At 41.5% G+C, this 26736-nt stretch overlaps 2 protein-coding genes across 3 annotated transcripts in view; one reads left to right on the forward strand and one right to left on the reverse strand.

Moving 5' to 3' along the window:
- The window catches only part of CPT1B (carnitine palmitoyltransferase 1B), a 40437-nt gene extending 31312 nt beyond the window's left edge, over nt 1-9125 (forward strand). For both annotated transcript variants that reach the window (XM_075855125.1, XM_075855124.1), the window contains 2 exons: nt 322-414; nt 8803-9125. In XM_075855125.1, coding sequence (XP_075711240.1) covers nt 322-414; nt 8803-8889 — 180 coding nt within the window. In that variant the 3' untranslated portion in view covers nt 8890-9125. The remainder of the gene's footprint in view (nt 1-321; nt 415-8802) is intronic.
- Nucleotides 9126-9307: 182 nt separating this feature from the next.
- LOC142748007 (regenerating islet-derived protein 4-like) lies at nt 9308-20889 on the reverse strand. Its single transcript, XM_075855126.1, has 5 exons — nt 20826-20889; nt 20114-20208; nt 19458-19595; nt 15857-15971; nt 9308-9375 (listed from the first exon to the last, which is right to left on the reverse strand). Exons 1-5 carry the CDS (start codon nt 20887-20889, stop codon nt 9308-9310), a joined length of 480 nt encoding a protein of 159 aa, XP_075711241.1.
- Between the last annotated feature and the right edge of the window lie 5847 nt (nt 20890-26736).

The raw sequence follows: 26736 nt of genomic DNA on the forward strand, positions 1-26736 counted from the left end.
AAACGCTTGCAGGACAAAGAAGCGACATGCCCTAACTTCGGGCGTTTACGTTTCTGACCTCCCATTGACATCAATGGGAGGCAGAATAACCGTATTTCGCTGCGTTTTTGACCATGGCATCCAATAGGCGCGAGCGAAAAAAGCAGTGAATAACGCGGCAAACTGCAAAAAACGTGATGAATTCCTGGACTTCTTATATTGCTTGTGACTTACTGCAGGCATAAATACCGTATATCATTATAAAGATCTGATTTTAACACAATGGTCTCAGATGGTGCAGTATCAGTATGGCTGGGTTCACATTGATTAATCTTATTACAGGTGGCTGATGATGGTTATGGCGTGTCGTACATCTTTGCGGGAGAGAACGTCATCACTCTGCACATATCTAGCAAATTCTCCAGCCCTGAAACGGTACGACTCCTTAGTGTTTGTTTTGGAGTTAACCAAACAAGGTGCCGCGAAGACTTGCTGTGTTGTGATTTGATCATTTGCCTAGGCTTTCAGTTACTTTACAGTAAAATAATTGAGATTTGTTAGGATTTTGTAAAATTAGACGGTTCTGTGATATATTACTAACCTATATTTGTAGGCATTTCTCAGAGAACATGAATAATCATGCCACTGTAAGGCTCGTTTTACACCTATTTGTCAAATGTTCCGTCATGGAATGGATGACAACTGACTAAAAAAACTGATGTGACTTCTGACATAAATATCTGATGTGGCTTGTGGCTGCAAGGAAAATATTACATGCAATAATTTCCTGTCAGTCGTAAATGACGCCTGCAGGACTAATACATTTATGAACAAAGCGGAATCCCAGTGAGGTCAATGAGATCGGTCTTGTCCGTTTCCAACTATCTTTATGTGTACAAAGGAAATGAAAACAGACCCAAATGGCAGACACAGAATATTAGTGTTTCCATTATGTCCTTGTCCAAGGACTTTCCTTGTATAGGAGAATTCTATTTCCCATGCACATATATATCTGTCATTCAGACATGTGACTTGTACTTTGTTATTGGGTTATTCATTAAACTGGGTTAATGCTGATATACCACACTGATTCACAGAAGCAATCTGTAAACCACAGTTCTAATCCATGAAAGCCACAGTTTAATGAATAATCTATAATGTATTATATCATTTATTTACAGGTATTTTTCCCTTTTTTACTTTTAGGTATGGGCATACAATCCAAAAATGAAATAATTCCTGAATATATAAAATGAATAGATATTTCCTTAAGTATAAATTAGATTTGAAGAACTTTTCGCACAATTGACATTTATCACCTATCTACAGGGTAGGTGATAAGTGCCTAAATGCTGGGGGCACCATCGCTGGGACCCCTACTAATCACTAGAACAGTGAGGAGGAGGTTGAATGGAGCAGTAGTTGAGCATGCGCCTTGATGATAAATGTAAATTGTGGGAGTACCCCTTTAAGTATTTAGCAGCATATTACAAATACACTAAATACTGTAGGGTGCATAGCCTAGATTGGAAAGCCTCAATAACATATTTACAAAGTATCATTGCATCAGGGTTTATATTATTACCTAGAACAGTTTACAATGCTTTTATATGACAAAGTGGCAATGAATTTCCACCCTAAATGTAAAAATGGCCATATATTAGTAAATCAGAATTCTGTTTGTTTCACTGACGTAGATATTTCCGGATTTGTGGCAGCAACAGGTAGTGCAGCCATGTAGATTATCACTTTTGAATTAGCTTCTCAGAAACTGATGACTAACTGTCAGCCTTTTCTATTATAGCAAAGTGACCCATCTGAGATTCTAACAATATGACTGCACTTCCTGTTGTCACTTATGTGAGTAAAGGAATAATAGTAATGAACTTCTGATTTACTAATATATGGCCATTTTTCCAATACGTATCTATGGCCGTAGCACCAGGAGGGTTTCCCCACATTCCAAGGGACAGGAAACAACAGGATAGCAGTCCAGTTCTCCCTCCCGCTTACCTTCCCCAGTTGTTTCCTGTTCCCTGGGACAAGGGAAAGCAGGATTCTGCAGCAATGGATCTCTTCATGTAGCTATGGTCTGGTGTCTCTCACCGCACCCTATGTTCTCAGTGGGTTCTGTCAGTTCCCGGAACCCACTGAGCACAAAGGATGCGGGGAGAGAGACCATACCGAACTGCTCTTTAGAGCGACAGGCACTGACTTTGCTGCTCCTTGGCCTGTCCTGGCAAGCAGGCAGCCACCGGGTATCCAGATCATCGGTCTGAGGTCTGTATGATCCGGGAATCCATTCAATGAACAGGCCTACACTAGTGTAGTATTTTATTTTCTCCGGCTCACATGCATTCATTCTTTTAGCCTTGAAGGCGCAGTTCATCATTAATTTTGGTGCGAGTTTTGAATGTATTTAGGCACAATTTTTTCTCTCATTTGGAGTCTGTGTTCTGTTGGTTTGTTGGCTGCTGTTGGTTTGTTGGCTACTGTTGTTTTTTGCTGCTGCTGATCCCTAGATCCAGGATGAGTGCCAATGAGATGGCGTCCTTGCAGGGTCTGCTGATCCAACAAAAGCCTCTAATTGATAATATCCTGGGGTCCTCCTCCCCACTTTTTCCCCTTTTTTAACCTTTAAGGAAAAATACAAGGGGCCTCAGAAGTCAAAATGTTGAATGTGGAATCTACAAAGAGGGGGTTTATCTTCAGCCTATAAGAAACCCTTATGCTATAAATGCATTAAAAAAAAAAAAAGGGATGAACGAGGATTTCCCATCGCTTCTGGAAAATATGTAAGGGATGATTTGCAAAGAAGTTGATTCCGCATTAAAGGGGTATTCCCATCTCAGACATTTATGACATATCCATAGGATATGCCATAAATGTCCAATAGATGCGGGTCCCATCTCAGGGATATACCATAAATGTCTAAGGTGGGAATATCCATTAAACCTTCCTTAGTATTCAGTATTCCTTCTTTCCAAATCCATCCACTTTCAGAGTAGCCCCCTCGGATTCTACAGATTTTGAGTTTGCGGCAGAAGATGTGGGAGAGATTGAAGGATACGTCAGTGACAGCTGATGATAATATAGGAAGACCTTTCTTTTTGGCTGAGGAGACAGAACAGCTACTAAACGCCATAATGACTACCCTGAAGATGAAGGATGTCAAAGAGAACAGGTCAGTACAAGGCCAAATGTTCGAAGACCTGGATTCCAGAAGAAAGAAGCTGTACAAAGAAGTTAATTCACAAAGAATGGAAGGTTGTGGGAAAAAAAAAAAAACATTTCACACCCAGGAATTTTAAAAGGAAATATCCTTTCTCAGGAGACGGTGCAGAGAAATTTGACAAGGTGGATGCCCCAGAGGTCCAAATTGGCACATCCCTGCCATTTAAGTACATGGAACTATCAAAATATTCCATGGACAAAAAGGCTAAAGGAATCATGAAAAGATCTTGGGAGGTAAAACCAATGCCCAACTTTGTTGCAACATGCACTGCCAGGTCACTGAAGATTTGGCTCCATCAGATGGACAAATACTCATAAGTCCCATACGTCTGGGGATAATATTTAGACTTCTTTTACATTCCTAATGATTGTGGTGGATTTTATTTCAGATGCTTCGGTGGATGCTGTTAAACTAAGTGCCATGGCGGCTGCCCTTTCCAATTCCACCAGAAGATCCATTTGGTTAAGTTCATGGAAAAGCGATTGTCCTTCTAAATCTCGCCTTTGTTCCATCCCATGTGTATTAGATCTTCTCTCTGATACTGAACTAGTGGACATCCAAGAGAAGACCTCAGACAAGAAGAAGGGACTACCATCAAATTTCAGGTTCTTTCAGCAGAGACAGTCTTTTAGAACTTCAAAAAGAAAAACTTAGGATTACAGAAAGAAGGATGGCTCAGGAGAAGGGCAGCCCCAAAAACAAAGGGTAAGGGGCTTCTCTTTACCCCCAGTAATAACCATGGCTGAAGACCTACTCAATGAAGCCAGAGGTACACAGTAATAACCATTCTAAAACATTTTCTTCAAACCTGGTCAGAAATGTCTTCAAGTTTCTGGGTTCTAGACATCTTTGTGACAGGTTACAAAATAGAATTTACATCTCTTTTATTAAGAAATGTTATCTTCATTCCTATAAGCCCGTTACATACATTGCCAGGAGATCTTTGAAAAATAAATCAGCATCCAGAAGTCTGTAGTGGTTTCTGTGCTGGAAAGTGAAAAATGTTAAGGTTCCTACTCTCCCTTATTTCTGACTGCAAAACTAAAAGGAAAATGTTGAGTTCTCCTCAATTTAAAGCACTTCAGCACAATTGTCCTTTACCAGAGGTTTATTTTCATATACCAATAAAAACAAGACTCCAAAAGATTTGTATGGATTTCAACTTCTTAAATGGGAGAGAACCAGTATCTTAAACTTTAGGTCTTACCCTTTGGCCTTACAAATGTCTCGGGAATTTTCATGAAGGTAATGGCGGAAGTGACAGCTTTTCTATACTCCAAGGGAATAGTCCTCATACCCTTTCTAGATGTTCTTTTAATCTCACCTGAGTAGTCTTCAGATGTCAAATCACCTAGAAAACATTCAACAACTGCTATTATCTCTGGGTGGATTTTGAATCCGCAAACATCGAATCTGTCTCCAGAACAAATAAAAGTTTTTCTTTTGATTCTCTTGGATTCTCAACTACAGATGTCTTTTCTACCTTCAGAGAAACTCAGAAACTTAACTCTCTGTTACATTGCTAATGAATGATTTCTGTTATCTCTGTGTTTGGGCGTTACTAGGCTATGCCCCTGGTCTGATTCTGGATTTGGTCATCATTTAGCTTTGCCTGGTTAATTAGAGCGGTGTACTTTTCCTAGACCTATATATACTTCAGGCCTGGATTACTCAGGTGCTGGTTTTGCTGTTTCTGGAATATGCTAAACACTTTCCAGATTCTTGTTGGTGACTTTATTATTGTCTATGTGTTTGTTTGTATTGTGGGACCTGTTGGTCCTCTAAGAGATCTAGCTTTTTTATACTGGTTTTATGTGTATCCTGAAATCCGTAGTTCCACTGGTTTGTTTGCCTTTTCTGTACATTTGGTCTGCTGCCAAGCTGTTGTCTTACCCTAAAGTGGTATTGTATTCAGATAGGGTCAGTGAGTGCTGTTAATTCTTATCTACTGCCTATTCATCTGTTAACTGCTTGCATGCTGTTCATCTACCATCCACTCCAGTTATGCATCATCTCCATCTTCTACTACCTTCCGTGTTCAGTTCCTCATCCACTGCTGAGTTACTAGTGCCTTTTGTTTTCTGTCAATGTTGATGTGTTCTTCACCCATGTGATAGCGATTGTCTTGAGCACCACCAGCAGCGTAACACTCTCATGATTTCTTCCTTCAACTCTCAACAATCAGTTTCCATAAGAGAGATGATGTCTATGTTGGGTCTCATGAGTTCCTTCATCAAACAGATCACCGGTAGTCATTACTACAGATGCAAGCCTCTATGGACAGGAGCTCACTCAGAACAGAACATTATTCAGAGCACTTAGTCAAGCTGCCAAAGCTTAACCTCCTCAAACATCAAAGAACTAAATACAGTATGGGAAACTGTAAGAGCTCTGGAGTCAGTGATTCAGGGCAAAAATGTCAGAATCTACTCCGATAATAGTACCAAAGTGGCATACCTGAACAAACAAGTGGGAATGAGAAGCAAGAACCGCAACACCATAGCTGCCCAAATCTTCTGCTGGGAGGAGGAAAAAATATCTTCGCTTTCCGCAGTTCACCTCAGGGTCCTGGAGTATCAAGTGGTGGATTTCCTGCGCTGTCGGACACTTCTACCATAGAGAATGGTGCCTAAACTAAAATATAGGCAGCCAAACATAGACCTGTTTACCAACAAAAGGAGCGTGAAAGTCAACAAAGTTTAGACAGCTCCATGGCATAAGAAAAAAGAAAGTAGGATCCAGCGAGATGAAATAATGTGGGGAAACTCGGTTCCACTTTATTGATTTGTGGATAATAAATAACGGACACAAGAACAGAATATTGTGGCAAGGTGGTTAAAAATGGCAGGTATAAAGCAGCCTACGCGTTTCAAGCATGGTCTGTGCTCTTATTCATGGCTAGTTCTAGTGTTAGCTCCATGGCATCTCTCACAGATAAAAGACCTTCTGTTTTTTTTTTTTTATAAAATCTAATTATAAGGTTGCACCAAAAACACTGACATTTTTATTTGAAAATAATCACTTTCAAAGGTTTACATAGCCTTTAAAACGAGCACTGTTCACAAGTTCATGCGGTAACCCTCAATGCCTTTCTGGATCTTCTCTGTATGAGAAGATTCTTTAGAGCATCTGCTCACTAGTAATTTAAATTTAGTGCTTAAAGCTTTTCCTAGATATACTTTTGAGCCACTGTTCTCAAATATTTTTACATTAGAAACTCCTTATTTTCTGCTATTACTTTGGCTCGGAGGATAGGGGAGATACAATACTTTTCATCTAATCCTTCACACCCGACCACTCTGAAGGACAGAATCATCCTCAGACCCCATCCTTCTTCGTCCCTAAAGTGGTAAAAAAATGGAATTGCCAGCAGAAAGCCTCTCTTCCGTCCTTTTGTAATTCACCCAAGAATAAGGAGACAGAATTTCACAGTTCAGATGTGAGAAGATGCCTTATCAAATACTTAAAAAGAACAAAGAATGAACAGCTTCTTATCCAAATCCATGGTAAGGGAAGCTATCTCCTTTTCATATAAGCTTTTGAAGACCCCACCCCCACACACACTCCTTAACCACTTGAGCTGTTACTATCTCTTGGGCTGAGAGCACTTCAGCTTCCATCGAGCAGATCTGCAAGACTGCAATAGGTTCAAGCCCCAATACCTTCTACCGGCATTACAGACTACATGTTCTTTCTAATCACGACTTATCATTTCGCTGAAAAGTTTGCAACTTGTGGTCCCACCCTAAAATGTATTCTATGTTAATACTCCTGGTGGTGCTGTCATGAAGGCGTATTGGAAAAATTATTATTACTTAACGGTAATTGGATTTTCATGTAGCCTCCATAACCGCACAGAGTTTTTTTCCCCCTACAATGTATTTATTTTTTTGCTTTGTTTGGTTATAATAAATGTTGGTACTATAGACAAGGATAACATTCAAGTAGTGACAGTGTAAGTGGGAGGGGGAATTGAACGGTTTTGCCATTGTTTACTGTTCCTTGGAAGGCGTGGAAACCATCTTGGGACTGCTGTCATGGAGGCTACATGGAAATCAGATTACGGCTTAGTGATCATTTTTACATTTTGGGTAGAAATCCTCTTTACATGAATATTACAGTTTCAGCAAATAAATTGTATTCTTTCTATTATGTAAAGTTATCTAATTTTCCAATATGCTTCCTGCATCAATTCCTCATGGTTTTTAAGATTTCTAATTGCTGTCATTCAATAGGAACCTTCACCCTTTACTTCCATAGGATAAAAATGTCAGTAGAAAATTATTAAATGGCAGAGTAATATTGGCCATAGTAAGTTTATTATTTAATCCTAAAGGCAGGGTAAGATACAAACAAGATAAAAAGTGCTCAAGCTTTTAAATAATTACATATTAAACAATCAAGTGTATCCCAAGAAATATTGCACAGTTAATCCATTTTTTCCCAGTTGTCATACTTAAACTACTATGAGCTTCCTATATAGCAGTTTTGTGGAGGGTATTCTGTAACTCCCAAACAAGGATCAGATTATATGGGAAGTCAGTCATAGTTTTAAGTAGGGGGAATAAAACGAGCCCATTTTTGGAGGTTGAGTGCAATATTTATTGCAGAAAACCCTCGTCATATATATCATAATATATCTATTATTTCGGAGAATGTAAAAGAATAATTTTTTTTCACTACCCCCTTTTCATTTGCCCTATTAGATAGAGATGCCCCACACTATTAGCCCGAGTGGAAAGCCACTGCAAGGGAAGGCTCTCACTCTGGAGGACCCGTTCTGTCCATGCTTTACATGAACGTCCATTTACTCCATTGGCGCCGTATAATGCTTCATTTACACTGCAGTGTTCCCAATGGGAAAATGTGATGCTAGCAGGCAGCCCCTCTGGTACCAACAGCTAATTGCGGAGCAGTCCTATTGGTGCAGCCAAAGTGGATAACTCATTTAAGGAACTATTTTTAAAATGACGCTCCAGGCAAAACTAAATTATTGTTAAAACTGGCCCACTTGGGTCATTTAAGAAACCAGGCCTTTACCTGGTGTTATGTACTCCCCAAAAGCCTCTTTTGCTTATTGTGCGAATTGCCTCGGTGTTACAGATATAACGGCCTCTGTGGCACATCACTGGGCCGGTAGCGGCATTTGTCATAAATAAGTCCTTCCCTTTCTGACATCAGTCAGTGCTCTGCAGCAATTGGCTGAAACTGCAGTGCGCCAAGTTGGGCGAGGTATTACATCATATTACAACAGTTATTTCGATTCAATGTCAGTTTTGCTTTAAGTCATCCAGCTGAAAACTGCCTTATACCGCTTGCTATTATTGTCTGTTAACCATTTAAAGTATTCTTTATATATGTTCTGCAAACACTGTTTTAGAAGATTTTAAAACATAAAGTAGCTTCTAGCTAATCACAGTATAACTTACAAAAGTAAGCGAAGCAAATATTGCCATACATTGCAGTGCATTTTTGAGCGACATTGGGTAGGAAGAATTTGAATTTTGGAGGCTTTGGTAAGATGTAAGGTCAGACATGTTGAAAATTCTCTGCATCTAAAAAAGAATTGCTGATTTGTTTTTCTTCAGAACTCTCACCGGTTTGGACAAAGAATCTGTCAATCCATGCGTGATTTGGCTGAGCTCCTCACTGTCCCTCCTCGGGGTGAACGCTGATACCCAGCCACTGTACAAGATCACATGACACATCACATAACCTATGTTACTCTTTATCCACTTGAAGCCTGATCTGCTTGTTATAGAGAAAGCAATTATGCAAATGTATCGTGCGTGTTACTGATGTTCGGATGCTGCCATACGGTCAATTATTATAGAAATGGCTACTGGTGTTTGCACTGGAAAAACAAAATCTGAATGTATGTAAATAAATTTTAATATGCCAAACCACCAAATATCATTGCTTGTTCTTTCTACATATGTATAGTAGCACACCAATTTCCAATAAACCCAATATTATAGTGATTACTAAACAGCGTTGATTTGGGTAAAGATATTTTATTCAGATTTCCAATGTGCAATATAAAGGACAAATTGTGACCCGTCTCCTTGCATTTTTCAGAATACGACCATGCCCTTACGGTTTGTATTTGCACACAAAGTGGTTTTCTACTTTACATGGAGCATCATTCCACTGGCGGTAGTCTGCAGACAGAGAGAAGGGAGAAGTACGAATCATATTATTATTATATATGTTTATTCTTCAGCGAAATGGATGGTGCCGTAGTTCTATTTTCGTCTGAGGACCCAATGTCCTTTTTCCTCCACTCTACAGTACAGATATATAGAAGACATTTACTGTTTATTTGTAGTGACACAGTATGCAACCTTTGTGCCTATTTTTTTAATCCTGCTTTTATAGGCATGAATGGATGCATTGAAATCTTACCTTAAGCTTAAAACGTACCTGTCATTTTAGGTGACTTCAAAATAAGCTGTCGTGTATGTGTACATGAGGAATAGCAGCCATTATATGACTTGTATGTGGCATTTTCCGCTCTTTATACTTTATCGCTAATTGGCAGTTTTTCCTGGGTGAGCAAACACTAGTTGCTATGATATAAAAGGAGGAAGTGGCGCCCCTCTAAGGTGATGACGTTATGTGTAGGGCATATACGCAGTTGGCTTTCTTTGAAATAAGACTCACCTAGTGCAGTTGTGCTGGAATAGGCACAACACTACTGCATAGCATCCGTCAGTCTATGATGTGGCCGTAACCGGCAGTGTTCTGGTCATGGCGCCTGGCAGGTAAGTATCAGGAGAACATATATTGTAAAGTTGTTTTATTGAAACAAATTGTGTTTCAGGACCGAACTGGTCCCTTCATCAGGTCAAAAAAAAAAACATATAAAAAAAAAACAAGCAAAAAAAACAAAAAACAACATATAGTTTGCACATGGATTGTACACCGTTTTATACAGTGAAAAAATCGGGAAGACACATTTGAAAAAACGGGTGGAGTAAAGAGTCACGGAACCCTATGTGGTGCAAAAAAATCTTATATATTTGTATATATATATATATATATGTATATATATATATATATATATATATGTATATATATATATATATATATATATATATATATTGTAGTAGTGCAGCTACTGGACAGTGCAGAAACTCAGGTTTTAAGCAACCAGGGAGCATGTACAGCAGAGAGGGTTTTCTCTGCTGGTGCTTGGGCTGTCTGATGAGCCTAGTTGGGCTTCACCTGAGGCGGCTCTTTATATCAGGTGTGTGCAGTTCACACAGGGCTCTCAGTCTGGGGAAGACAGGCATGCTAGCCTGTGAGAGTCACCACCGTGTGAGGTAAAACTGAAGGTTTTGAGGTGCTGGGCACAAGGCTCAGTGTCACGTAGTGAGGGACACTGAATGTGTTCCTTAGAGGCTGGACGGCCTAGGGTTTATTTTGGATGTTTATTGTTGTACCACTGACCTGCTGTTGTGAAGACAATAAAGCTAGCTGCGGCTGGTTTAAACCTTTTTGGAGTGAACTTTCTATGTGTGCCAACCATCTCACCCGGGAGATGGCGATCCCATGAGCTAAGTGGTCCCCAAGTTGTCACATATGGCGGAGAATTGCTTTGGGCAATAAAATGGCACAAGAAGTATGCAGGGAAATTTAAAGGGCCAGAAGCCCAATTAAAGAGAGTTTTTCCATTGCAATGGGTCTTATGGAGGAACTCCTCAAACAAATGGTGCAGTTGAATGCAGAGCTGCAGGAAACAAATGCCAAACAGAGGGAGGATAACCAAAGGGTCCTGGCACAGTTGGAAGCAGATAGAGAGGCTCTAAGGGCACGGGTGCTGTCCGGGGATGCACAGCCTTCCAAGCCAAGTGGATTCTTTTCAACGTCAACTGCATTTATGCCGGGTACTCCGGCGGTGTTACAGACAGTTCGCAGAGAAGAGCACGGAGCGTGCGTACCTGTGATACAAGCTGTGAGGACCGTTGCTAGGAGCAACCAACCCCGACAGCATGTGGCTGTTGTTCAGCAGAAGGAGCGCTGTTGGAGATGCCATCAAGCGGATGGATGTGCACCTGATTGTTCTCTGGTCAGGAGGCCAGAGAGAGCGCAAGAAAAAACACGTGAAGTGTTGGTTGGTGGGATTCCGCTACGGGTCAGTCTGGATCTTCGCCAAGAGGTCTCGAGGATGCATCCGGACATTTTGCTGTTCATGAAGAAGGATGCTGAGATGGGTGAGACCGTTCTGATTGACTTTGAAACTGATTTTGGGACTGTGCAGCACAGACTTAGAAAATTTGAGGAACTTGATGAGGAGTCTGTGCTGGGAAGGGACTTCCCTCATTTTTGGCAGTTGTGGGAGAAAGGCAATATCTCCGATAAGCATTACAGGGAAGAGTCCTCTGCAGGATGTGCTGCTCCACTGCCAAAAATGGAAAATGCACCAGTTGTAATGTTGTCAAGCGATAATGTGATTCAGGAAATGCCTGCTAAAAATGACGCACATGTATTTGATGCACAGCGTTTATGTGATGACACTAGTGAAATGTCAAAAATTGTGCCTAACGTGTCTTTAACCCGTGAGTATGTCACACAGCCTGAGCAGGTTAATGCATTGTGGGAACAGGCTGTTAAAGAAACAGCAGCCGAGACAGAAGAGGGGATTAGTTCAAGTGTGCCCCTTGAGGCCGTAGTTCAGAAAGTCGAGAGTGTCACATGTGATGTGCGTACTGTTACTAATGGTAACCCAGAGAGGTCTGGTGAGTGGGGTGGAAAATTGTCTCTGGACGGACAGTCTGAGCATTTAAATACTGAGATGAAAAACTCCAAGATGGAGGGGAGTATAGCGTCTGAAAGTGGTTTGCTGGATGGTACGTTGTATACCAAAACTCACTAGATGAGTGTTACTGAACACTATGAGCCAGTGTCTAAACCAAGGGGTGACACACAAAGCCTCTTCATGGATGCGGAAAGGTCCATGAATGTAGGGCACAACACATGTAAATACGGCTGTGATCAGCAAAAGCTAGTAGTGCCTACAAGGGATGAGGATGCTAGGCATGCCAACATAGAAGAGTTGCAGGAGCACCTGTCTAATACACCCAGGGGTGATTATCATATGTCTGTTACTGTAGGGGTGACCCTAAGGGTGATTATGTCCCAACGTAGGAGCTTTGACCCTGGAGGGAGGTTGAAATGTGATCAGTCGTACGGCCTTTATCAAAGGGGGGGGGGGGATATGTAGCAGTGCAGCTACTGGACAGGGCAGAAACTCAGGTTTTAAGCAACCAGGGCGCATGTACAGCAGAGAGGGTTTTCTCTGCTGGTGCTTGGGCTGTCTGATGAGCCTAGTTAGGCTTCACCTGAGGCGGCTCTTTATATCAGGTGTGTGCAGTTCACACAGGGCTCTCAGTCTGGGGAAGACAGGCATGCTAGCCTGTGAGAGTCACCACTGTGTGAGGTAAAACTGAAGGTTTTGAGGTGCTGGGCACAAGGCTCAGTGTCACGTAGTGAGGGACACTGAATGTGTTAGTTAGAGGCTGGACGGCCCAGGGTTTATTTTGGATGTTTATTGTTGTACCACTGACCTGCTGTTGTGAAGACAATAAAGCTAGCTGCGGCTGGTTTAAACCTTTTTGGAGTGAACTTTCTATGTGTGCCAACCATCTCACCCGGGAGATGGCGATCCCATGAGCTAAGTGGTCCCCAAGTTGTCACAATATATATATATATATATATATATACACACATACACGTATGTACATACACAGTTGTTATCGGACTTCACTGTTAGGGTATGTTCACACGCAAACTCAAAAACGTCCGAAAATGCGGAGCTGTTTTCAAGGGAAAACCGCTCCCGATTTTCAGGCATTTTTGAAGCTGAAAATGAAGCTTCTTTAAGGGTGAGTTCACACAGTCTTTTGGCGAGTTTTTTTACATGGAAACTGCGCCGCAAAATGCACCAAAAAACGGCCGAAAATGCCTCCCATTGATTTCAATGGGAGGCGGAGGAGTTTTTTTCCCGCGAGCGGTAAAACCGTCTCGCGGGAGAAAGACGGGACATGCCTTATCTTCGGGCGTTTACGCCTCTGACCTCCCATTGACATCAATGGGAGGCAGAGAAAGCGTATTTCACGGCGTTTTATGCCCGCAGCGCTCAATGTCCGCGGGCGAAAAACGCAAAATCTGCCTCAAAATTCCAAACAGAATTTTGAGGCAGAATTTCCTCCTGCAAAAACTCTGTGTGCACCCAGCCTAAGGCTATGTTCACACGGAGTATTTTGGGGGAGGAATATCTGCCTCAAAATTCCGTTTGGAACTTTGAGGCAGATATTCCTCTCCCTGCACGCCGATTTTCGCGGCAATTATCGCGCCATTTTTCGCCCACGGCCATTGAGCGCCGCGGGCAAAAAACAGCAAGAAATACGCTTTCTCCTGCCTCCCATTGAAGTCAATGGGAGGTCAGAGGCGGAAGCGCCCGAAGATAGGGCAGGTCGCTTCTTTTTCCCGCGAGGCGGTTTTACTGCTCGCGGGAAAAAGACGCCGACGCCTCCCATTGAAATCAATGGGAGGCGTTCTCGGGCCGTTTTTGCCGAGTTTTGCGACGCGGTTTCCGCGTAAAAAAACTCGGCAAAATACCCAGTGTGAACATAGCCTTAATTTGGAGCTTTTGAGGCTTCTTTTCAGGCTTATTTTGAGGCGTTTTTTGAGGTGTTTTTCATAGTGTTCAATGGAAAATCCGCTCCAAAGAACGCCTCAAGAAGTGACATGCTACTTCTTTTTACGGAGTGTTTTTTTACGCTCCGTTTTTTAAAACGGCAGCATAAAGAGACACCCTGTATGAACTAAATCCTGTTTTTCTCATTGATTTCAATGGGCATATGTTTGTAGGCGTTCAGCTTCCGTTTTTTGTGGCGTTTTTCGAGGCGTAAATACCCAAAAATACGCCTGAAAACACTGCGTGTGAACATACCCTTATTGTCTGAATCCATATATTATAGAATCAATGTTATAAAGATGTTACATTATCAGTTTTTTGTATCGAGGTTTGTCAGTTTTCTATTCTTTGTTCTAGTTTCCCTGGTTGTGGGGACGATTGTGACAGGTCGTTATCTACATTCTCTTTAGTGTGTAATAGGTCTGGATCGATCTTAAAGATATTTAATTCAGTTTGCTTTTTTCTGCTCATTCCATTTTCTTTTATATATAACAAGTAACAGCACCAGGGCTTCAATATTGGGGAGATGTTGGTGTACAATCCATGTGCAAACTATATGTTTTTGACCTGATGAAGGGACCAGTTCGGTCCTGAAAAGCGTAGTCTGTTATTAATAGATTAATTAATGAAAGAACTTTACAATATCTTACGTCCTCCTGATACTTACCTGCCAGGCGCCATGTCCAGAACACTGGGAATTAGTTTTTTCTTCTTCCTTCATCCATACGATAGTTGCTCTGATGTCTCCCATAGACTGCAGCAAGTTAGAGTGAATCATACTAGAGATGATCCATCCTTCCTTTCTCGCACCAATGGCCTGTTCTCTTATGACAGCTTTTTTCTTTTTAGCACCTTTGTAGAGTAGAAGCTGCTAGAGCTGAGAGCCAGGTAATTCTTGTTGACACCAGAGATGCCCACAATGCATGGGCATGGCTGACCGGTATTACTAAGAATTGGCACTAGAACAATGAATCACCAAAGAGGGCAGGGTAAACTTTGCGATCACCAAGAAAGGTCAATAATCTACAAGTTATTTAACCTGTGATGTTACACTGCCCTGAAAAGTCATTGGGAACTGGTAACATTACCACCTGGCCGCCCACGAGTGGGTAATACACTACTTGATATACTACATATGGCCCTATATCAATGCATTACTAGGGCCTAAAAATACTGGATACATTCTGGAACTGCAAAAAAAGTGAAAAGTAAAAAAAATATAATTAAAAAAACTGTCCTCTCTCATAAAAAATGGACATTTGATATAGTAGGCAGTGTCATGTCTAACCCGCATCATTGTTTCATTTGGTCTGCTGTATATATGTTTACAATTATTTAACCGCAACCGGGGAACCATTCTATATACCACTGCCTGCAGTTAATGTTGACCATAGGATTCATTTTATAATTTTCCTACAGGATTTTCTTTTACAAAGTCCTATAGTACATTTCTAACTGCATAAGGATTCATGGGTTGTTCTTAGTATATACATCTCTTGATTCTTCAGTTCTACCTCCTACATTAAATATATTTTGTATCCGAAATAATTCACTGGTGTTTTGGTACTTGGTGTTTTATAGTATGTTAATTTGCATTGTATCAAGCATTCGGAAGAATGTGCATATATATATATATATATATATATATATATATATTGACTCTGTTATTACATATTGCAGTTAAGGTTTATTTTATGGTGGTATGTGCTCAACATTTAGTTGTTCTAATATGATTATGTATGAAATTATTTTGATAAGGTAGCTAGTGCTTTTCTGTATATAGCAGCGTGCCTTATGATGTATATATAGAAACTTAGCTGCATCAGTCTAGGTTTGTGACAATGCAGTCAGTTAGTTATTCTCAGCTTGGGTTCTCAAGGACTCTCGGGTAAAACCTACTGGATATCGCTGTCATTTTTTTTGCAATACTTATTACTTACTTGTTTCTTTTGTCAGCTCTCCACAGTTCTCAACATTATTCAGATTATTAGGTTCCCCATTCTTCCAAGCACGATAATTATACATTGACCCATCATTCCATTTCCAGCGACGATTCTAAGACCGAGTAAATGTGACATAAATAGATAAACATACAGAAGCTTTATCATTCATTTTGAAAGATAAACTGATACACAGTGTTATGCCGAGTGGAGGGCCTGAGCGGGTGGTGCATGACACAGAGATTCTCTCTTTACCTTAGAAAGGCCCCCAGGTCTGCCTCTAGTTAATGCCTAGCAGGTGCCTGTCAGTTTTAGGGTATGTTCACACGCAGTGTTTTCAGGCGTATTTCGGGGCATTTGCACCTTGAAAAACGCCTGAAAAAACGGAAGCTGAACGCCTACAAAACATCTGCCCATTGAAATCAATTGGAAAAACAGCATTTAGTTCATACGGGGCATCTTTTTACGCCGCATGTCACTTCTTGAGGCGTTTGGAGCTGATTTTCCATTGAACACTATTAAAAACTCCAAATTAAAAGAAGCTTCATTTTCAGCTTCAAAAATGCCTGAAAATCAGAGGCTGTTTTCTCTGAAAGGGTATGTGCACACGCTAGCTGTCATTTACGTGTGAAAAGACAGACTGTTTTCAAGAGAAAACAGCTGCCTCGTTTCACACGTAAATGCTCCTCCTCGCATTTTGCGAGCCGTCTGAGACGCTCGTAAATCTTGAGCTGTGCTTCATTGAGTTCAATGAAGAACAGCTCAAATTACGTGGCAAAGAAGTGCCCTGCACTTGTTTGCCAAGGCAGTCCATTTACGCGTCATCGTTTGACAGCTGTCAAACGACGACGCGTAAATTACAGGTCGTCTGCACAATACGTCGGCAAACCCATTCAAATGAATGGGCAGATGTTTGCCGATGTATTGTAGCCCTATTTTCAGGCGTAAAACGAGGCATAATACGCCTCGTTTACGTCTGAAAATAGGTCGTGTGAACCCAGCCAAAACAGCTCTGTAATTTTCAGCTGTTTTTGAGTCCGCGTGTGCACATACCCTTAGGGTATGTTCACACTACAGCGTCCATAACGGCCGAAATTACGGGGCTGTTTTCAGGAGAAAACAGCCCCGTCATTTCAGCCGTAACGGCATGTGCAGGCGCTTGAACGCCGCGTCCAATACGGACGTAACTCGAGCTGGTTTTCCATGGAGTCCATGGAAAACGGCTCCATTTACGTCTGAAGAAGTGACATGACACTTCTTTGACGCGGGCGTCTTTTTTACGTTTGCCGACGCTATTGAGGCGCATTTTCGGACGTAATTCGGGGCTAAAACGCCCGAATTACGTCCGTAAATAGTGTGTGTGAACATACCCTAACACAGACAGGCAATAATACGCTGCAATACAGAAGTATTGCAGTGTATTATAAAAGCGATCAAATGATCGCATAGTAAAGTACCTTAGTGGGACTAATAAAAAAAAATTAAAAAAAGTGGAATAAAGCTAAATATATAAAATCCCCAAAGAAAAAAAATGAAAAACCCACTTTTTCCCTTACAAAATGCTTTATTATGGATTAGTGATGGCATATTCTAGCGGGGTAAATACCCTGCATATTCTGATTAACCGGTGCCATTAGGCACAAGAGGCTTTCTGGGTTGGATTATAGCTTGTATGTAAATTTACTTAAAGGGTTAATCCTAAATTGAGTGAAATTTTTTTTTCAGGCATTCTAAGCTGAAATGAAATAAAAACTAATTTTCTGTTCATTTTTAAAAACTTTATTCCCTATCTACCTTTTTTTAAACTTCATAACTCAGCTAGTGCTGGTTATCTTTTATAAAAAGGGGCGTGAGCGGCTCGATGTCAATCAAGCCGCTCTGCAGTGTGTGCGCTCCCGACTTTGCTAGCTAATGTAGTTCTAGCAGCATCGGGAGAATGTTCGTCTCAACCAGGCATTGTAAGCCTGGTTGAGACGAACCCTTCACACATATATACACATATATACAAACACAAAGGCACAAACACACACACACACACACACGTTACATGCTGACTTCTCCTCGCGACTTGTGGCTGGCCCGGCATCTAATGCGCGTGCGCCGATATGCGCGTTCCTGCTAGAAATGACATCCTCTCCTAAAGACGGAGAGGATAGAATTGCGCATGCGCGGCCACCGCTAAAGGTAAATAGTGGTGGCCGGATCCCTAGACAACGAGCTACAAACAAAGAGGGACTGACAGCGAGAAGAAGAAAGAATATCGAAAAAACAACATCGCTGGGATAAAAAAAAGGTAATTACAAAAATTATTATCTTTAGAAGGGTGAGCTTTAGGCCTCATTTACACGAGCGTAATATACGCGCGTGCTTTTCACGCGTGTCGTACGCGCCTATATTACTCTATGGGGCAGTGCAGACGATGCGTGAATTTTGCGCAGCGCGAGTGCGTTGCGTAAAACTCACGACATGTTCTATAATCGTGCGTTTTTCGCGCATCACGCACCCATTGAAGTCAATGGGTGCGTGAAAACAACGCATGCCACACGGAAGCACTTCCGTGCGAACTGCGTTATTCGCGCAAGAGCTGTCAAAAGGATGAATGTAAACAGAAAAGCACCACGTGCTTTTCTGTTTACAAACATCCAAACGGAGTGTCAAATTAGAGATGAGCGCACCGAACTTCACCGGGTTCGGCCGAACTCGTTTTGACCGAACCCGGCAAAAAATGTTCGGGTACGCGACGTCAGGAGACAGTCACTGCCCACGGTGCTGAAAGAGTTAAACTGGTTCAGCACCCTGGACAGTGACTTCCGATCACAATATACATGTACGTGTAAAAAAAAACAAGTTCGGACTTACCGATAACTCCCGGCTCCTTCCTCCAGTCCGACCTCCCGGGATGACAATTCAGTCCAAGTGACAGCTGCAGCCAATCACAGGCCAAGCACAGGCTGCAGCCAATCACAGGCTGCAGCGGTCTCATGGACTGCCGCGTCATCCTGGGAGGTGGGGCCGGATGACAAGAGAGGGACGCGTCACCAAGGCAACGGCCGGGAGACCGGACTGAAGGAAGCAGGCAGTTCATGGTAAGTATGAACGTCTTGTTTTTTATTCACAGGTTGGTGTATATTGTGTTCGGAACTCACTGTCGAGGGTGCTGAAAGAGTTACTGTCGATCAGTTAGCTCTTTCAGCACCTTGGACAGTGACGGGCGTCGACTAGCCTCATCTCTATGATGGTGGCTGCGCGAAAATCACGCAGCCGCGCATCATACACGGATGACACACGGAGCTGTCAAGTGCCATTTGCGCACGCAAAACGCAGCGTTTTTTGCGCGCGCAAAACGCACACGCTCGTGTAAATCAGGCCTAATAGATAGATTTTTTTTGTAGATGGGAATAACCCTTTAATGGGAATTGCCTTAGCTTTTGGGCATTATTTTGCCGACAGGATTCTGAGATGTTCATTGTGGAATGGATGCAAGAGATAAGTTTCTGTTTTGTTGATGACCACTGGGGGTCCTCATGAGAGCTCCAATAAGTAACGAGGCTTATACCTACATATTCAGCTCAATCAATATGTAATTGTTGAGTACTCTCACCTCTTCGGGGTCATGAAGTCCAATCCAGATATCTTCATTCTTTGAGTAAGCAGCCACATGACTTGCAATAATCGATGCTTCAGAATCATCTATGATTGAGGCCAAATGGGCACCATGTCCATAACTGACACACTCAAACTGTAAGCAAATAAGTTACGTCATTCCTTGTAATACAGAGTAAAAGCAAAATGTCTCGGTGAGGGTATGTTCACACGGGCAAATTTCAGACGTATACGAGGCGTATTATGCCTCGTTTTACGTCTGAAAATACGGCTCCAATACGTCGGCAAACATCTGCCCATTCATTTGAATGGGTTTGCCGACGTACTGTGCAGACGACCTATTATTTACGCATCGTTGTTTGACAGCTGTCAAACGACGACGCGTAAAAATACAGCCTCGTCAAAAGAAGTGCAGGACACTTCTTTGGACGTTTTTGGAGCTGTTTTCTCATAGACTCCAATGAAAACAGCTTCAAAAACGGACGTAAAAAACGCCGCGAAAAACGCAGCGAAAAATGCGAGTTGGTAAAAAAACGTCTGAAAAGCAGGGTCTGTTTTCCCTTGAAAACAGCTCTGGATTTTCAGACGTTTTTGTTGACTACGTGTGAACATACCCTAATTCTTGCATTGTTTTCTTTTATTTTGTTTTCTTACCTCTGCTTCAGACCAGGGCAGTTTGAACCGGAAATATCCATAACAATTAGATTTGTAGAAAAACCATCCAGGAGGACATGAAGCACGAGGTGCCCCTGTATAAAATATGGGAGTTTTTCATAGCTCATATAATATTTCTTTAGTAAAGACAACCTACGTTTTACTGTATACGCATGTATTTTAGCAGAGAAGTAGTTTCTCGTGGCTTCATAGTTAGTCCTTAAGTAGCTGTACAGCAGAGGTAGCAGTGATTACTGTGAGGTCATGGATGATGTCACCTTTTGGCGGTCCAGGCTCCTAGGCCATTCACGGACCATGGAAACCATGGTCGCGTGCATGGGCCCATTGAAATGAATGGGGCCGCAATTTATCTGCAGCTTTGGCGGGTGAATTGCGGCAGCAAAAATACGTTTGTCTGCATGCAGCCTTAGTCCAATTGACTGCAAACATTTTCTTTGTTTTTATTCTAACAAATGTGGATACATTTTAACAAATCACTAGTGATTCTCAACCTTTTCACTGAGGAAATCTCAGGATATCCACATTATATACCATAAGTGTCTTTTAGATGGGAATCTAATCTCTGGAACCCCCACTTATTGGGAGAATATAGGGTCCTTCATGAATTCGGTATATGCATGAATTTGCTGTCTTCCTTCTAGGATGATTTCGAGAAAACGGCCGCCCTACTGCCCTTATATAATTAACTTACCTTCTGACAGAGATACTCCAAGGACCAAACAGCCCAGAAGGGCAAAGCACAAAGAGGATGACATTCTGTGGACAGAAACAATACAGAGTATATGAAGTTATTTTTTTTTACAGAATATAGATATAGGCAATGATAGTTTAGTAGATACTGTATTACAAAGTCATAACAACAGCCAAACAAAAAGGCTTTCTAGAGTTATTTTTTAACTTTACACTTGCTATTTTTTTATGGATGAAATCACTCTTAGGCTGGGTTCACACGACCATGTTACGTCCGTAATTGACGGACGTATTTCGGCGGCAAGTCCCGGACCGAACTCAGTGCAGGGAGCCGGGCTCCTAGCATCATAGTTATGTACGACGCTAGGAGTCCCTGCCTCTCCGTGGAACTACTGTCCCCTACTGAAAACATGATTACAGTACGGGACAGTTGTCCTGCAGAGAGGCAGGGACTCCTAGCATCGTACATAACTATGATGCTAGGAGCCCGGCTCCCTGCAGTGTGTTCGGTCCGGGACTTCCGGCCGAAATACGTTCCGTCCAATACGGACGTAACATGGTCGTGTGAACCCAGCCTTACAGATGAAAACACTGTGGCCAGATATTACACATTAGTGATATGACACTGCAGTAGTACATTCGGTGGTGTTAAGGTCTTAATGTTTTTTTTGTTTTTTAATATTGTAGTATGTGGTGGCATTTCCCCACTCCTTGAAAAAAACAAAGTAGAAAAGAAATGTAACATGCACAGGTATTTTTACATGAAGTATCCCATGTAGTTTACAATAGGAAATATAAGGCTGATGTGATATGATTCCCATGTCATATATTAACATCCCCTATGTGAGATACTAACCTTTAGCATCATAAGACTATGGTGTTACTAAACTACTAATCTATTATATCTACCTCTATCCTTGTATTCTCATTCATATTTAAAGACTTTACCTGCTGCAGAACGTAGACGGGCTGTGTGAGTGTAGAGAATTTTTTTTGGTATGGACCTTTTATATGAGTACATCCTACCCTTTTTGACTTGTGCCTCTCAAGGGGGGGGGGGGGGGGGGGGAATTGTGTGGCAGATGGAGAGCAGGTAACAAAGACAGGAACAGGCAATAAGGATATGGAAATTATAGTCAATTATGCAGGCTTTACCCCCCCACACCCGTATAATAAACACATCCAGAACATTTATAACAATATAACCTCTGAAATACGATCTTTAGTAATGTGCTACCAGAGGAAGATTACCCTGAAATTCATATGACCACATTATATCAATAATTATATGGGCCCTTGTTAAAATAATCTGTTCGTTTTATGGCATTTAAGTTTGTGCATAGTTGCAGGGGCGTTGCTAGAGTCTTAAAAGATCAGGGGCACAAGCCTCGAGACATATATATTTACCCCTCCCCCCCCCCCACAAAATAAATATAATTTTTATATACATATCGGAGATAGCATATCTATAAGACTGAGGCCAGATTCACGTGAGCGTGTTCGGTCCATGATATAAGGGAAAACGGCTACTGATTTTCAGCCTTTTTTTTAGCAACTCGCGTTTTTTTGCGGCGTTTTTTACGGACGTTAATGGAGCTGTTTTTCTATGGAGTCAATGAAAAACGGCTCAAAGTGACATGCACTTCTTTTTCGCGGGCGTTTTTTTACGGCCTTTTTCAAAACGGCTGCGTAAAAAATCGGCCCGGAACAGAACGCCGTTTTTCCCATTGTAATCAATGGTCAGATGTTTGGAGCCGTCCTGCTTCCGATTTTTCTGTCGTTTTTCGTCTGTTTACGGTCCGAAAAACACCCGAAAATAGCCAGTGTGAACATACCCTTAGACTGCATTCACACACAGTATTTTGTTGCGTTTTTAGGTGTTTTTTTTTTTTGTGCGGCCTGATGTTACATTCAAGTTTAAAGTCAAACATAAAATGCTTACATACACTGCGTTTTTGTTTGTGGTGTTTTTGTGGTCAGTGTTGTATTTTTCAAATTGCAGCATGCTCTGGGTCTGGCATATTTTGTGGTGTTTCTTCCCATAGTCTTTTCTATAGGACTTTCAAAGTTGCATAAACATTTTTTTTACAAAATTACACTAAATAAAAAAACACCATAAAAATGCCAATAAAATTGAGTGCTATCTCTAGCCAAACAATTAGGGTATGTACACACGATAACGACAATTACGGCTGAAATTACGGAGCTGTTTTCAGGAGAAAACAGCTCCTGCATTTCAGACGTAATTGCTCGTACTCGCGTTTTGCGAGGCGTCAATTACGGCCGTAATTTGGAGCTGTTCTTCATTGAAGTCAATTAAAAACGGCTCAAATTACGTCCTAAGAAGTCTCCTGCACTTCTTTGACGACGCTGTTATTTTACGCGCCGTCTTTTGACAGCGACGCGTAAAATGACAGGTCGTCGGCACAGTACGTCGGCAAACTCATTGAAATGAATGGGCAGATGTTTGCCGACGTATTTGAGCCGTGTTTTCAGGCGTAATACGCCACGTTTACGCCTGAAAATAGGTTGTCTGAACCCAGCCTAAGTGTCCTTCGTGACTGTAGAACACTGTCTTAATTTACAGGAACGGTAGTGCATTTATGAACTTTCTGAAGTCATCCAGGTATAATGCACATTGTAATGTCACTAAGGGGATTTTCTCATGTTCTGATAGCAACATCCTTTGGCAATTGACTTATTTCGTGCGTATATTCTATGAGGATTTTCTGATGAAGGTTCAGGAGGACTGAAATGTTAAATGAGTCTATTAGACTATTGAAACTCGTGATTTGATTTACTATAAGAAAGCCCCTTTAGACTTGCACCACTGCATGGTTGAAGTGAAATTCACTCCGCTATGTTGGCTCTCATGACAAGCACTTCAGCTTTTACAAAGCTGACAGATCTCGCCTATTGTACATATAGACCTTTATCTTGTCAGAAAAAAAAGACTTCCATACATACAGTATGTTCATGCCTACTGTAAGTGGGCAAATATCCATTGCTTAGCCATGCTCCCTGTTTATAAACGTTGGGGATGTCATAGTGTCAATGTCGCCCTGTGTGGCCTTACCATAAGATATAAGGTCCTATTACACGGCCCGACGAGGGCTGTGTAAACGAGCGGCGATCAACGATTGCCGCTATCATCAGTAATGTATGTTACTCCGATCGCTCGTCCTCATACATTTCTATCATGTCGGAGATGTGCTGCCGACAAGGATATTATTTTAGGCTGCGTAAACGATACAATCAGCCAATGAATGAGCGTTTTGGCAATCATCGGGAACGATCGTTTTGTGAACGCTTGTCTGCCTGTTAATTGGCCGGTGTAAAAGGGCCCTTAGGCTCCAATGTAAAGTCTCCTGCAGAAGGGTTGTTAGAAAACTTACCTGATTAGGTTATTGGGTACATTTATGAATCAGATGTTGGGGTGCATCTACCCTTCAAAATATATTGTTTTGGAGCACAAACAAAAGGAAATGAGCAAGACAGTAGTGATGTCGTACTAATGTAGATTGCATGTAATTTTTTTATTTTTTTTTTATAATAAAAGACCTATGTATTTATATCCTTCAAAGTAGTAAGTCCAAAGGAACCACGACATGTTATCAGAAAAGTATTTTCTTCTCTTTCTCAAATTGGACTCTAAGGGCATGTTCAGATGTGGCAGAATTCTGCAGACACTGTCCGCATCAATACCGCACATAATCCGCGTTGCAGATTCCGTTGCGCCTTTGTCTAAAAAGTGAAGTAAAATGCTGCGGATTAGTCGGTGCGGATTCAGGTGAATAGTACATCCTGCTCTCTTTTAAAACATTCCATCTCAGTCTAGTTGTAGACCTCGAAACACATAGGTCCAGCCAGAATGATGGAATATCCTGTTAGCGAAAGCAATCCGCAACGCAACACACATAACATCTGCAGATTTCATTGCGTCATTTTGCAACTCCATTGAAGTCAATGGAGAAATTACGCCACAAGTACGCATCAAGTCCGCAACAGCCAGTGTATGCTGCGGACACCAAATTCCGTACCGCAGCCTATGGTCCGCAGCAGAGTTGTCCGCAACGTCTGCACGAAGATAACTAAAAAGGTGTGGAAACCAACGGACGGACTGTCTGCTGCGGATTTCCAGTGCGGAGTGTGCGCAGCGGAATTCCACAGCAATTCCGCCACGTCTGAACATACCCTAAAGCAGTCAACCAAACACAAATCAATTTAGGCCTCATGTATATGATACCACTATGTGCACAAACTGCACTATGGGTGCCAATTCATGGTCTCCCCATGAGTCCCCATGAGACACCATGTTCTCCCCTAGAAGAAAAACCTCTGTATAAAATTTGAGGCACATCTAAGTAGAAATGGACGGATGGGTCCATGTTTAATTATCATGCCTGGAAAACCGGTGTTCCAGATAATACCCACAGTATAGGCCCATATTTAGGATCTGTTTAATAAGATTCCTGAACGCAGAGGTGTGCATGAGGCCTTACAGAATTCATTATTCCAGCTTGTAAAAATTGTCCCCGGTCACAAATTCATAACAGGGGAACAGCTGTCTAGTCATGAAGTAGTTATATGATAAGATCCACCTCTGCTTAAAAACAAACACAAAACTCACCGCTCCCAAAAATTTAGGAATAACTTTTATAACACTGCAAAAAAATAAGGGTTTTACATGTCTGTTGCTAATGGTATAACTATCATAATGTGTTGAGCATGGGCGTAAGTGTAGCATTAGTAGCCATAGCAGCTGCTGGGGGGCCCATAGGTTGGGAGAGTCCACACAGGTACAAGAACATCTTTCCATTTTGTGGAGTAAGGGTATGTTCACACGCAAACGCCAAATACATCTGAAAATACGGAGACGTTTTTGTAACTACTCGCGTTTTTTGCGGCATATTTTACGGACGTTATTGGAGCTGTTTTTCAATGAAGTCAATGAAAAACTGCTCCAAAAACGTCCCAAGAAGTGACATGCACTTCTTTGACATGGGCGTCTTTTTACGCGCCGTCTTTTAACGCCCGAATTACGTCTGAAAACAGTGCGTGTGAACATACCCTAATAACAAGTTGGTGGTCTTTTACGATCTAGCACTACTATGTGGATCACTAATATATGATGCTATAATCCATATGTTCAATTATTGCTACTAATTTTGCTATTTCAATTTCCTGTCACTAGGTGGTGGGGGCCCATATGATTTTGCTATGGGGCCCTATGATTTCTAGTTATGCCCCTGGTGTTGAGACTAGATTAACTACTTTCTAAGGTAGTAGTGCCCTCAGCGAACTGATCTATTAAATGTTAAAATACGATCTTGTTAAATATAAAATTACCTGTCCATGTAGTTACTGTGGCTTTCAGTGACCATGTCCTTATTCTATTCGTAATGGTTTCCCATTTGTATACGCTAAGTGAATAATCTGGATTTATCTAAATAGGATCAAGCTTATTTGACAAGTAAGACTATTCATTTACTTAGAGTACATTAGTTAGCCTCAAAATATTTAAGTGAACTGACAGAAATTAAAATTCACTTGTCAGAAGAAGTGGAAGGTCCTGGGACTGCTAGAATATAGAGGGATTTTCTGGATAACCACTTAGAATTTGAATTCCCTTGTAAACCTGCGGGATTATTATAATAAGGATTATAATAAGCAAATTTTAGGCAACCCCATATGGTGCAAGTTTTTTGCTATACTCTAATTTCCTGAAGATAAGTTCCTGAGGTTTCCATAACATTGTGTGCCAGCCACAGATGTGCCCTGCAGCAGATGCCAGAAAAAAAAAGGTTTGGTATTTAAAGGGACATTGCCAGAAATGGGTAATTTTTTTTTTAACTCATTGTAGTGCCAAGTGATTGTTATATGATTGTGTAAAAAAAAACAAAAAAAAAAAC

Source organism: Rhinoderma darwinii, chromosome 3 (genome assembly GCF_050947455.1).
Source record: "Rhinoderma darwinii isolate aRhiDar2 chromosome 3, aRhiDar2.hap1, whole genome shotgun sequence".
NCBI lineage: Eukaryota > Metazoa > Chordata > Amphibia > Anura > Rhinodermatidae > Rhinoderma > Rhinoderma darwinii.

What these genes read in the sequence shown, in the direction of transcription:
- LOC142748007 (XM_075855126.1), bottom strand. Translation starts at nt 20,889, where the DNA reads ATGTCATCCTCTTTGTGCTTTGCCCTTCTGGGCTGTTTGGTCCTTGGA. An exon ending in TGCCCTGGTCTGAAGCAGAG is followed by an intron (nt 19,596 to 20,113) that starts GTAAGAAAACAA and finishes ATTTGCTTACAG; the next exon opens with TTTGAGTGTGTCAGTTATGG. An exon ending in GACTTCATGACCCCGAAGAG is followed by an intron (nt 15,972 to 19,457) that starts GTGAGAGTACTC and finishes ACTCGGTCTTAG; the next exon opens with AATCGTCGCTGGAAATGGAA.